We start from the raw sequence: 14,457 nt of genomic DNA, 5'->3' as shown, positions 1-14,457 counted from the left end.
CCCGTAACGCGTCCGGAAAGCTGTCTTATGCAATCTGACTCTCTCACTTTCAGCTAATGGTATCCGGATCGAAGGTCTATCTTGGAGAACACTGAGGCTCCTTGAAGCCGATCAAATAAGTCATTGATCCTAGGCAATGGATACTTATTCTTAACTGTGACCCTGTTCAGCTCTCGGTAGTCAATGCACAGTCGTATGCTGCCATCCTTCTTCTTAACAAATAGCACTGGTGCGCCCCAAGAAGAAAAACTAGGGCGAATGAAACTCTTATCCAACAGATCTTAAACCTGATCCTTGAGCTCCTTCATCTTTGTAGGCGCTAATCGGTAGGGTGCCTTAGATATTGGCATTGTCCCTGGCATGAGCTCAATAGAGAAGTCCACCTCTCTGTCTGGTTGAATGCCTGAAACAACGTCAGAGAACACACTGGAAAACTCACTGACCACATCCTCATCCTCCAGCCTCTGACTGGCTGCCTCTGTCACTGACACAATGCATGCTAAGAATGCTGGGCAGCCTCTCTTGATAAGCTTCCTCGCACACATGCAGGAAATGATGTGTGGCATCTGCTGATGTCTAGCTGCCTCAAAAACAAACGGCTTCCCACTGGGTGGTCTGACAGAAACTGACCTCTGTCGAAAATCTATGATTTCACCATGAGAAGATAGCCAATCCATATCCAATATGATGTCAAACTCTGGCAACAGTAGTACTATCAGATCTGCCTGTACTGCCTTCTGTTGCAATTTAAGCTCCAATCCTCTCACTATCTGGGAAGTGAACATCTGATCCCCGGATGGAATCGATACTCTGAACACTGAATCCATCGCTAATAGTATAATTCCTAGTCGCTTCATGAAAGATTCGGATATAAACGAATGCGTAGCCCCTGAATCTAGCAATGCATGTGTGGCTACACCTGCAATATATTCCTTCATGCGACAAAACATACAATCAAATCTAATAAAGTTGAACTTAAGGGATTTCTTATCGGCAATTAACCCAAAATCCTCGAACAATCACTGAATTAACCCAAACATTGATTCCCAAAATTTGAACTTGACCCTCAGAAAATCAGAAATTGCAAATTAACCCCTTAGAGTTTAGAAAATTGCACCATGGTCCTTCAAATTTTTGAAAAATGTAACATGACCTTATTCTCATTTTCGAATTTAAACCCCATAAATTTACAAAATTTCAAAAAGTTCACCAATAAATCCTCTAAATTTCAGAACTTTCGAAAATAGTCCCAAAATCTAAATTTTTAGCAATTAAGTCCTCAATTTACCAGTTAATACAATTGGGTCCCTAAATTTTCCTAAATCAAACCATTAAATTCTCCATCCTAACTAGGTAGAGCATGCATCCTTATTCCTTCTATGTTATCAATACCAAAAATAAATTATCAAGAAAGCATTAAATCCATGCAATCAAGGCGGTAAACATATAAAACTTAGGTATAAGGGTTACCGGTGATCAAAGTAGAATCTGGCTCCACCTCTGCCTCCTAGGCATGCATCAAATATGTCCTACTGGTAGTGGGACCCTTGTTCTGAGGGCAATCTGCAGCCTTGTGCCCCTCCTGTTTGCATACGAAGCATCTATAGGTGCCCCACATGCATTTGACATAGTGATATTTGTTACACTGCTTGCATGGCGGTCCTCCCTCCTGTCTAGGAGCCCCTGGTGCTTGAGGTGGTCTCTGCTGTCCTAGCCCCCTATTATGTCCCTGGAACTTCTGCTGCCTATGCTGTCTCAGTGGCCCCGTAAACTTCTTTTTCTGCGGCTGAGAACTAGACTGGGCCTGATGTCGCTTCCGCTGCATCTGAAAATCTATGTCTCGGAGCGCCTGCTCCACCTGGAAAGCACAGGAAGTGGCCTCATCATAGCTCGCCGGCCTCATCAACATCATATCCCGGCGTAGGGTAGGTCTCAGTCCATCCAAAAAGTGCCGCAGCTTTTGATCGGCATCTCTGGCAATAAGTGGCACGAAGTGGCATCCTCTGTCAAACTTGTGGATAAGCTCCGCCACAGACAAGTCCCCCTGGCGGAGACTCATGAACTCTCTCGTCAGGTAGCCCCTGACGTCAGCTGGAAAGTATTTCTCGTAGAACAACTCCTTGAACCTGGCCCATGTAAGGGTGGCCAAGTCCACAGCATGGGCAGCTCCCTCCCACCACAAGGACTCATCGTCTCTCAACATATAGATGGCGCACCTGGCCCGGTCGCCATCCCTCACCTGAAGATACTCAAAGTGTAGCTCCAGCGATCTGATCCACCCCTCAGTTATGAACGGATCAGTAGTACCCCCGAACTCCTTCGGATTGAGCCGACAGAACTGCTCAAAAACATCAGTGTGCTGGCGAGGCGCCTGCTGGGCCTGCTCCATGAGCCTCACTATCCCCTCAAGTACTCGGGTAGTGGGGTCCTCTGGTGGTGGTGGTGGAGGGCCCCTGCCACTCTCGGGGATATCATCCTGTCTGTCCGCCCTGGGCTCGCGTCTGGGAGGCATATCTGAATATAGTCCAATTTAAAACGTAACCTCTCATGTAATTTATCTAGTTTTTAAAACAATAAACCTTGAAGCGTAAAAGCAATTAAACATGTACAGTAAATCATGAAAGCATACATGTGACAACAGTAAATCATTTTAAACATTTAAAACATAAAAGCTTACAGACTTGAGGCTTGAAGACTGAGAGGCAGAAGCTGGCGGTGGCACAACCCTATACAGGACCCTTGCTCTGATACCAACTGTAACGTCTATCTTTTAAAAGTGCGGAAATATTTTTTTTAAAAGCTAGCTATTACAAAATAACATTTAAAATGATCGTATTTATTGGAAAATAAAAATAACGCAGTTTAAAATAACTAACATCAAACGTAAACATAAACGAGTAAAAATCTTAATATCACCAACGTATAAAAATGTTTAACTCCTCTAAAACTCATAATCAAATGTGGAAAAACACGCGATCCTCGGGTCATGTCACCGCACCAGAGCTACCTACTCAGATTTCAGCAACTCCAGTCTCCTCAGCATCAAACTCACCTGCAGCACACATGCCTAGTGAGTCTAAAGACTCAACAAACCTGTACCATGAATAACAAGTACATATACATAGCACACAGCAGTGAAAAATAGCATAATCAACATACATTTCATGTCTGCACTAAAATTGTATGTGTAAACATGATCTGTCAAAACATTGTAATAATCATAGCATGTATCATCGTATCAACATATACGTGTCAATTTTCTTAATTTGAATTCCGTTCATTAGCTGTGACTTTCGTATCATCATGTAAGTCGATGGATCCATCTACGTGTAACCGTGGTACCCGGCGGCGAGGACATCAGCGACGGCATTACCCGCCCACTGATTCCCGGCCTATATGTCATCGTGTCATCGTGTTAGTCACAACTAAATCACTTCCTTCAAAACTTGTCATCATATTCATCACTTAAATAAAAGCATGCATATACGTAATTTTTCCTTTAGACCAAGCATGCAACGTATTTATCGTAATTATGTAAAAATTATAAACGTGATGCATAAACATTTAAAATGTCATAAATTTGTGCTCAGGACGCTGCCATGACCAAAATCTCACCTCGGGTGCGAAATGACCATTTTACCCATGGAAACCCAAAAATTACCGTTTTACCCCTGGACCTCTAAAATTGACCCGAAGCTTACCAAACCCCTTAAAATGTCCCAAAACATATTTAAAAGCATTCTTAGACGTAAACTCGAGCCCCATACATAACATAACCGATTCGTTTTAAAACACAGACCTGGGTCCCAGTTTTAACCCGAATCGACTCGAAACTTAACCAAATACTTCCCAACTTTTTACCACACCTTAAAAACACTCAAAAGGTCCTCAAACCATCAAGACTCAGCCCCTAAACCTTTTTGAAAGGACCTAAAAGTTGCTGTACATTTTCAGCTATTCTCTTATCAAACCTTCATTGTACCATTCGAACTCTACCCGCCCTAAGCTCGCACTTGTCACGAGACCAGCCACTTACTACCTAGACCAAACCCTAAGGAGCCTACCAGCACCACGGACCCAGCCCCATGCACCAGAGAAATCACGCTCCCTCGCTAGCACCCCAAGAATGCCAACTCGCGGCCCCTCCTCCTAGCCCACGCTCGGTCTATCCCAGGGGCGGCACTAGCTGCACTCAGGCCTTCCTCAGCCATGGCTCAGACCCCACATGGTCTGGTCCAGGCCTTGTTTCGGCCCCTGCACGCTAAAACCCAATAACCGAGCCACCTTCAAAGAAACCCTTCTCCCGGTCCTCCCCTTGAAGTGTCCAGCAACCACTCTAAACCCCATGACAACATCTTGACACCACTAGTAGCCCCTAAGCAATCAAGAACCGCAGCCTTTTGCACCAAAATTTCCGAAAATTGTGAACAACAATCATGAGATGCAAGAAAACACATGGGAACCAAAAATCTTTCATGGAAAGGCTTAGATCGAAATTTTTAACACCTAACAAAATCAACAACATATAAACGTGTATGATGCAAGAAAGGATGATACAAAACATGACTTTGATGTATTTGCGTGAGAGGACCGAAGAACGAGTGCCAGAGACTATTATTCCTTCAAGATATGAGCTTGGCCGTGGCCTCCTTGATGGGGTTTTTCCTGAAACCGAGAGTGTTCTGATAGGGGAAGAGTGTCGGCTGGTTGGGGAGGGATTATGTTTAGGTTAAGGTTAATTATGTATTAGTTAAATAGTTAACAAATAACCTAATGGGCCCTATAATATTATTTAAAAGTTAAAAAAAGGTTTTTAAGCCCAAAAAGCTTAAAAGTAGGCCCATTAAATCCAAACAAACTCCCGAAAAATATTTCGTGTTGGTAAGTTATTGAAAATATTATCGGAACCCTCAAAACATCCCCCGATTCGATAAAATTTTCGTACCGTTAAAAATAAAATCCTGCGAGTAAAAATACCTAATAAAATCTCATTTATGAAAAATACCTTTAAAACATCTTATATTAATTAATAAAAATTAATCATGTAATAAAAATAATTTTCTTGATAATTCTCCGATCTCCGTTCCTCGTTCAAGCGCGAAATGCATCTAGAAACCTAATGCATGAACTTTTTAAAAATTTCATGAAATAAATCTTATCATTCATGAATTATGCATAAAATGCATAAAAATAATTAAACACATATTTTAAAATAAAACTCTAGATTGCATGCATTCAGGTTATGTGAATTAAATTTCAGGACCTTACAGCGGCAGTTTTAACCAAGCTCACACTAGAAGGAGAACAGCCATGCAGATATTACAGTGGACTTTTCTCAGATGCAGAAGACAAAAGATGGCATATCAACGAAAAATAATTTTATGCAGTAAAAAAAACTTTTGAAAAATGACCATTATTTTTACTTGCAAAGAAATCTACTTTAAAAGTTGATAACACACAGGAAAAGCTTTCTTGAGGAATAGAATCTAAACCCGAGTAGGCCCAATTATTAAAATAACAAGCGTTATGTCAAAATTATATTTTTGATATTGTGATTATTAAATCTTATAAAAATATTCTTGCAAATTTTTTAACAAGAGAAGGACAGCAGTGATATCGATGCCATCATAAAAATAGAGAGGTATTTGTGGGAACACCTTGAAATGCTTCAAAACGAGTTCAATAAGCTTGCCCTAAATGCAGAACTTGCGGGTAGTCTACAACAAGCCGATAATATAATTGTCTCTGATCGAATCACATGATGTTTACAAGCTTATACTCAGCTATGGCCTGTAATACAAAGGCCTATCCTCCAAAGCATTGAGAAGCCACTGGTTTCTCAAATAGAGAGTTTTCGAGTACATGAATCTATACCTGGAGCAAGGGATTCAAATACCCCTAGCATAAGTGTTAAGTCGAGATCATCTCCAAATGAGTCGGCTGAAACAAAAATTGAAACTCCAGATTCAAATTTCAAGATTTCAAGTCAACCCTTCACCTCGGGGATCAAAGAGGGAAAGATCAACCTAGACTTAATACAGACAAGTGAAAATCTAAAGTTGATACTAGTGAAGCTACAATTTCTCCATTTATCAACAAATGTGGGAAAAATTAAAAACAAGAGTAGGCATTAACCCCGCTACAATCAAGGTTGATGTTTTAAGAAAATATCTTAAGTTATGGATGAAACCAAATTCATATTCAAAGGAAGCAAAAGCCAAGTACGAATTCGGGGCTCTTGCCTCGGTTTATACTACATCACCTAGCTTCCCCGAAATTTCAGGACTACCTAAATGGATTCAGGAAGCGGTTCATGAAACATGAGCAAATAACGATTATTTGTCCAGAGAAGACATTCTGGAGCTATACTTTTTTATTACAGCACCAGAACCAGCATGAAAAGGCAGATGGGGCATGCTAACCAGTAAGATATAGCCTTTTGTGTGCAACACCGGCTCACTATCATCCCATGTAACCCCCGCTAGGTGGCAGAGATCCGTGATGGTCAAAGAATAGGGCATGCTAACTGTGGAGGTGCCCGAGCAGCCTGCAAGATCGAAGTCACGATCACTCCGCCTGCATCCACTGTCTTGCCGGTGATAATACGGTAAACCAACGCTGCCTTCATTTTCGCCACATCCAAAACACGCCTAAATTGCATCAATCGCGAGGCTACAAAATGATAAAGTTATATGCCTCCCTTATCATGGATGTCGCTGGGAATGTGACAGGGCCTCGTTGATCATTGAGCTTCCAAACAGTGCCCGACTCACAAAGTGTGGTGATGATTTCCTCATAGGGGTAGGCCTTTCTCATAAACATCGTGTACTCGTCGGTGTCATAGTTCGGCATCGAGTGCAACGAATTGATCTTTTTACTGTCGAAGGCAACCATCTGCCCCTGATATTCACGTGATAGTCCTCATGCTTATCCTTTAAATTAGCGTAGAATTCCCGAACAAGTGACATCACAGCGTCTGCAGGTGGCTTCACAAACTCATCCCAATTCAAATGCCGAGCAAGAACTAATGTCTCACAACTCGGGATGCTCTGATCCATGCCCTTTTCCTGCTGCATATTATTTTCTTGCAATTTTGTATAATTCTCAGTGGCAACAACATCCCAAAACCACCGTCTATCAAAACCAGCAGCACACGACTCAACATCTCCAGACTGACCATGCTTACTTTTCTTTTTCGGTGGCATGACTCACTCGAATAATAAGCCTCGCTCGATAACAAATTTCCTACAATAACGCCTCACACAACGATCCAACAATATAGTCACCACAATATCAAGATAATCTATCGATCACTCAAATCTAGCAATCCAAAAGAACAAAATCACTTAGGCAATTTATCGAACATGTTATGTGCACAAACTCAAGAACTCTATTCCTTCGAATTCAAAGCATGAAAATCGAGAATTACGACACCAAAGACGATCACCTTGTGATAGGATTGAAAGTTGCTTGCAATCGACCCTGGATCAACTCGTTTTTGGAAACTCTCGATGAAATATATACGCCAAAGGAGACCTTGAAAGTGAGATGTGGAGATATAGTAGCCTAGAGGATGATTTGTCTTGTTTATTGTAGTGTTTTGAGGGTAAAACTTGTGGAGGAGGAGCGATTTCCGTCGATGGCTTGAGAGGAGAGGCGCGGCGCGACGCTGCTCTTGTGTTGGGGTGGAATGTGTTTCTCGAAGTCCTCTTTTTTTTTCCTTGTATATCGACCTAGCGCCGCGGCGCTGCTTCTTCAGCCCTTAAGCACTGCAGCGCTAAGTGTACAGCGTCCAGGCGCTTATCCCTTCGAAAGTTTGGCGCCACGACGCTGATTTTTGGCGCTTAGGCGCTAGTTCCTCGGGTAATTGGCGCTGCGGCGCTTGAATTATAACGCCTAGGCGCTTGTCTTGCTCAAAAAGTGACTCTGCAACGCTGAATACATGGCACCTAGGCGCCTGTTCTTCCGGAGTTACGACATTTGAGCTCCATTCCACGCCTCTTTTCAGCTCTTACCTACATAATAGAACATATATCAATGTCTAATCTTCATATGTTTAATTTAATAAAATAAACACGCAAAAAATTATAATACTAAAAATAAATAACATAATGAAAGCATAAAAAAAATACTTATTGGGTTGCCTCCCAATAAGTGCCTGGCTTAACGTCGTCAGCCTGACTGTCACCAGCTTATTCAAGGTGGGTCATGTAATCTCTTGGATGCCTTGATTTCCACCCTATGACCTTCAACCTCCATGGTCAACCTTTCTTGTTTCACGTCAATTATGGCTCCAGCAGTAGCCAAGAATGGTCGTCCTAGAATGACATGAACATTTTGACAATTCTACATGTCGAGCACAACGAAATCTGCTGGAAGTCACAGTTTGTCGATCTGAATTTCTACATCTTCCACAAAACCCAACGGTACCTTGACCGATTTATCTGTCAGCTGTAAGATTAGTTCTGTGGGTTTCATTCTACTCAGTCCAAGTTTCTCGTAGAGAGAACTTGGCATTATATTCACGCTCGCTCCTGAATCACAAATCATTTTTCCCACAATTTGGCCCCCTATTGCACATGGTACAACGAATTCCCCGAGGTCTTGCAGCTTCTGTGGAAGATTTCTTTGTATCCCCTCATCACCTCCTTCGGTAAGTGCCACTTCTTCTTGATATGCAGATTGAATGGTGGTGTGTAAGTTATTGAGATCTTCAAAACCTTTTTTCTTTTGAAACTCAGCATTCAATTGTATAAATCTTTGGGGGTAGAGAAGTAAAGAAATATCAATGCACTTATCTAAATCATAACTCTTACCTTTCTTATTTCAGATTCCTTTGCTTGGTGTTGGCTTATCTTCCCGGATGGACGTGGTATCAACCTTTTTCTCTTCTCTTTCTACCATTCCAATCTCCTCAAGATGTATGAAAATTGCGTTTACCTCTCTCAGATTTGGGTCTGCAGTCTTTGGTACCGTGCCTGACGGTTGAGACGTGAGTTGCCTCGTTATCTGCCCAACATGCGACTCAAGGATTTTCAAAGAAGCACCAATATTTGCCATGTGGGTCTCTAGGATATCAAGACTATTCTATATCCTAGCCATCCTCTTACCATAATCAGCAACAAATGCCCCAACTAAATCCTCAAATGATGGCTTCCCTTCCCCATTTGATATATTGAACCTCGGTGGAGGATTCAACATATTCATATTATTTGCGTAAGAAAAATTCTCATGGTTTCTTAAACCAGAATGATAAGTATTTCGGGGAGGGTTACCTCGATATCCTCCATAGCCACCAAAATTCTTGTTGTTGATGTATTGAGCTTCTTCATAAAGATGTGATTCTTCAACAACAACCGGTGCACCTTCACCCTCTGTTGTGTTCACATTATTTATAGCAGCTATCTGCGTAGTCAATGCAGATACTTGCGCAGTCAATGATGTAATAAGATCCACATCATAAACTCCAGTTGCCCTCTTTAATCCTAACCTTTCAGACGGCCACTGGTAGCTATTAATAGTCATCTGTTCAAGCAAGTCATAAGCTTGATCGGGAGATTTGGCAAAGATCGTGCCACCAGCAGCTGCGTCCACAGTTCCTCGTGTTTGCCCATTCAAACAGTTGTAGAATAATTCAATATGTACCCAGTCTTCAAAACCATGATTCGGGCACCTTCTCAGCAACTCATTATACCTTTCCCATGCCTCATACAATTGCTCAAAGTCAGTATGCCTAAAAGTGATGATCTCGATCTTCAACTGTGCAGACTTCGCAGGGGGAAAATATTTAGCAAGGAACTTTGTTGCCAACTACTGTCATGTCGTGATGCTCCCCAAGAGAAGCTATTGGAGCCATCCTCTTGCTTGGTCCCTGAGAGAAAACGAAAACAAACGCAGTCTAATAATATCATCAGGAACATTATTAAACTTTCCAGGAAAGTCCTCAAATGAACGTGAGGATCAGCAGTGGCAATTCCCGCAAATTGGTTCAGCTGAACCATATTTATCAGTGCAGGCTTTAACTCAAAATTGTTGGCTTCTATAGTCCCCCGAGCAATTCCAGAATAATGTGCATTGATCACTGGTCTGAAGTGATCTCTGATAGGTATAGCTTCTGGCGGGTTACATCTCGCGTCCTCTCTGTTTTCAGTCATTGCTTGGATCTCTTCTCTTCTTGCTTTTCTTAATCTCCGTGCAGTTCTTTCGATCTCAAGATCAAAGATAAGCAAGTCAGAACTTTGCGATCTTCGCATGCACCGTCAAACAAGGAAATCAACAAATCAGTGATTACAAAATAAAATAAAAACAACTCTAAATTAAAATCTAGACTAATTGGTAACAATACTGATATAAATTTAGATTTGACACTCCCCGAAAATGGCACCAAAAACTTGTTGCGTATTTTCCGCTCGCTAGCGCATGGTTGTCAAGTTTTCATATATAAGAGTAAAGTATCGTTCCTACTAGGAGTGTATTAATAAACGTATACCAGTGCTTGTAATTAGAATAATCACGATTTTATCTAGAAGAATCAATAAAAGGTTTGGTCTATTTAACACGAATTAATTGCAAATAAATAGTAATAGAATCACCGAATTGAGAAAATATCAATGAGAGAAAATATCTAGATGAGTGATTTCTCTAAGTTTCCACGATAATTATTCCCGGTTGAGTTTATATTCATGAATTCTAATTATTTAATGGTCAAGGACACTTAATTATTTTATTCCTTCTTTTCCAAGTGACGAATAAATTGTATCATTCAAACTTCGATCCAAACATTCCTAATAAGAATCTAAGTTTAAATGATAAATGCAAACGATATTCTTACCTAGGTCTCGTTAAAGTTATACGCCTTCCGAACAATATAAAAATTCAACGATGTGTCTCTAATGATCTATAATCCTAGTCTATTTCCCGAGTTGTAGAATTAATCAGACAACAAACAATTTATCGCTAGTAAACTGAAGTCGAATAAAAACAAAGAAACAAAATTAAACAAAAAGAATTCAATCATATAAACAACCGAGTCAGAATTATCGTGTTCACAAAGCTATGTCATTCTCTAGACTTGAAAAGTTAGTTCATAATGGAATCTAAACAAAAACAGCACATGTTCGATAGTTTAGACATCTCAATACAAGAAATAAAAAGGCAAAATATTAGATGGCAAATCAAAAGTGGCGTCTCTGTCCCCAGAATCATCGTTCTTCGTCTTCATGATCAATCCTTGTGCTCCAAATCGTCTTCAATGTGTGCTTCGTGTCTTCTCTCACCTTTTCTCCCCAAAAAACGGCTGTCCCTATTGTGAAACCCTTTTCCTTCTTTTATCTTTTAGTACGGGCCTGTAGATTGAAACCCATTTGATGAGTCTCCGCGTGTGCTAGTGCCGCGGCGCTGCTGGTGTTTCGGCGCTGTGGCGTCGCGGTGCTTGATGGTCAGCACCTAGGCGCTTTTATCTCGGCATTGTAGCGCCGCAGCGCTTGATGGTCAGCATCGCGGTGCTTGTTCTGGCCCTTGAAGTCCTTGCACTGCAGCGCTTGATCCTTGGCACTGCGGCTCTTTTCCACCAACATTTTACGCTAAAAAACACCTATAATCGCCATCAACCATCCAATAGTTGTTTATCTCCTGCACGACACAAAAACAACAAATTCCAAGCGTAATTATGTCCGAAACTAGCATAATTCAAATGGATTCTCATATAAATTAAGTGCAATTCTTGCACTTATTAGATGACACAAGGTAGAATATTTTGAGGATGACAGGGTTCCAACAAGGTTCTTATCCATTTAGATATTTGAATATCCCTTTGGCTACTACTAAGCTCAGAATTTTGGACTATAGCCCTCTCAATGAAAATCTGAAGAGTAAAATTTATTCGTGGCCAAGAAACTCCCTTTCGTATGATGGGAGATTGGAGTCGATCAGAACTGCCCTTCAAAGGGCTCAATCTTATTGGATGTCGATTTTGCCAATCCCTGATGGATTGATTGACAAAATTTCCGGTCTATGTCCTAACTTCTTTTGGTCATCTAAGCACTCATACATTTCGTGGAAAAAGATGTGCATGCCTATTGAAGCTAGTGGTTTGAGTCTACTGGATCTAAAGGCTTGGAAAAAAACATTGCAAACAAAGGTGTTGTGGAAGATTCATTGGAAGAAAGACACCTTGTGTATCAAATGGGTGAATCACTTCTACTTTGATGATTTTTGGACATGGATACCAAAGAGAGATGATCGTCGTTATTGAAATGCTTGGTGAAGATTCGAAATGAATTGAGGAATGGAATGGATTCTGAGGTAGACGTAGTATATCACATGCGTATGTGGTTTGATTGCAATCAAGGAATTCAAAAAGCATATAACTGGTTCTTTCCCAATCAAATGATTTGGCCATGGAAGCCTCTGATTTGGAAAATGGGAATGCTTCCAAAGCACAGACTGGCCCTTTGGATGTTTGCTCATGGAAAATTCCACACTAAAGACAGTCAGCTTGTGTTCAAGATAAAACTTGTGTTCTTTGCAATCAGTTCAATGAATCGTTTGAACATTTGTTCTTCTCTTACCAAAGAACAAAAGAAGTATGGATTAAGGTCAATGGCTGGTTGGATGTGAAGAAATTAATGGGATCTTCTCATGCTATGCTTCGTGCGATGGTGGTAAAGGTGAGAATAACATCAGTCGATGCTGTCATTTACCATATTTGTGATATGAGGAACCAGAAATGGTTTGATTATGAACTTGTTGAGGAAGAGGCCATATTGAGAAAAATACAGATTCTTGTGTTTCGACTTTACATCTAATGATGTGGATGAGATTGCGGAGTTGATTTTGGTGGGAGGGTAGCTGGTTTGTGTTGTTTTCTAGTGAGCCTAGAGCTCCGGGGTATGCCCCGAGTAGATGTAGCTCGGATCCAGGCTTATGCATCATGTACTTGTGTTTATTATTTTGGGGTATTTTGTTTTGTTTTAATTTTGTTTAATAGATTGCAGATTGTAAGGGACACCACCAGACTTGGAGGCATTGCGTGCTTACAATGCTTCTCGAATCAACTAATTTTATAACAGCATGTAGCACGCTGTGGCAGCTACTTCCTCACACAACAACATAACAATACAACAAAAACGCAAAATAATATCCGTTGTCGTAGCTTCCAAAAAACCGTTGTAACTGACAGTGTTGTTGAAAGTGCGTTCAACGACAATAGTTTTAAACTGTTGTGTTTTAGTACCAACGACAACAGTTTCGCAACGGGATTAAACCATTGTCTTTTAGCGATGGAAGGCTTTTACCGTCGCTAATTAGCGGCGATTTATGATATACCGTCGCTAAAATTAGCGACGGTTTTTGACTAAGTCGTCGTTAATTAGCGACGGTTTAGACATAATCTGTCGCTAATTTTTTTAGTAAAATAAAAAAAATTACTTTTATAATTTAATAAATCTACCAAAAAAACTTACAATCTGACTAAACTAACAATATTCATGATCTTAACTAACACTTAGAAATTTACCAAGAATTGAAGCGACTTACCTTAAATCGAAAATAAATCGTCTAAGAAAGAAAAATTTATCGTAGATGTGAAGCGGTGTAGAGGAAAATAGACCGAAAACGTGAATATTTATAGACAATTTGCGACGGTGTTTGGTAAAACCGTCGCTAATGTTTATTAAACTGTCGCTATAACAAAATTAGCAACGGTTTTTGTTTAAACCGTCGCTATTTAAAAAATTGCGACGCTTTTAATAAAACCATCGCTAAATATAGCGACGGTTTAAGCAAAACCGTCGTTAAGTAGCGACAGTTCTCTAAAATCGTCGCTAATTAACAACGGTTCGCTAAAAACGTTGTCGTTTCTCCAAAAAAAACACACTAATCACAAACTGTTAGCTAAAACCGTTGTTGTTTTCCACTAATCAACAACGGTTTGCTAACACCGTTGTTGTTTTCCAAAAAAACACGCTAATCAACAATGGTTAGCTAAAACCGTTGTTGTTTGTCCAAAAAACACGCTAATCCACAACAATTTTCTAAACCCGTTGTCGTTTGTCCAAAAAACACGCTAATCAATAAAGGTTTTTGTTAAAACTGTTGTAACAAAAACCGTTGTTAAAATATAAATTATAACGGTTTTCCGATAAAACCGTTGTTGTTTGACAGTTGTTGAATAACAAATTTGTTGTAGTGTAACCTTCACTGGTTTTCCCACCTCACCTTGATGTGGGGGCTGCGATTGACACCTGCATAACATGTTGTTGTCTAAGTTAGAATTTACCATCGTATGATATGATTCAAAGTTCCAAGGTATGCCTTATGTAATTTTTACTTATTCGGGGTTTACCCTGGGTTTGGGCACTGTATTTATCTGTTAGAATTTGAGGGTTAGTTTATGCTTTCCCCTGGACTTGTCCAGTGTATTTGTACCAAAATATTTTTAGCCTGTTTGAAAGTTGA

General features: G+C 40.4%; 1 protein-coding gene across 1 annotated transcript; it reads right to left on the bottom strand.

The window, feature by feature from the left end:
* Nucleotides 1-281: 281 nt before the first annotated feature.
* On the bottom strand, nt 282-2,512 carry LOC140991595 (uncharacterized). The gene is made up of 2 exons (XM_073461645.1): nt 1,534-2,512; nt 282-919 (listed from the first exon to the last, which is right to left on the bottom strand). The coding sequence occupies exons 1-2, from the start codon at nt 2,510-2,512 to the stop codon at nt 282-284; spliced, it is 1,617 nt and encodes a 538-aa protein (XP_073317746.1).
* Nucleotides 2,513-14,457: the final 11,945 nt, after the last annotated feature.

This window comes from Primulina huaijiensis, chromosome 2, assembly GCF_012295235.1.
Source record: "Primulina huaijiensis isolate GDHJ02 chromosome 2, ASM1229523v2, whole genome shotgun sequence".
In the NCBI taxonomy this organism is placed as follows: Eukaryota; Viridiplantae; Streptophyta; class Magnoliopsida; order Lamiales; family Gesneriaceae; genus Primulina; species Primulina huaijiensis.
The sequence above is the reverse complement of the archived record's forward strand: the minus strand, read 5'-3'. Positions and strand labels throughout refer to the sequence as shown.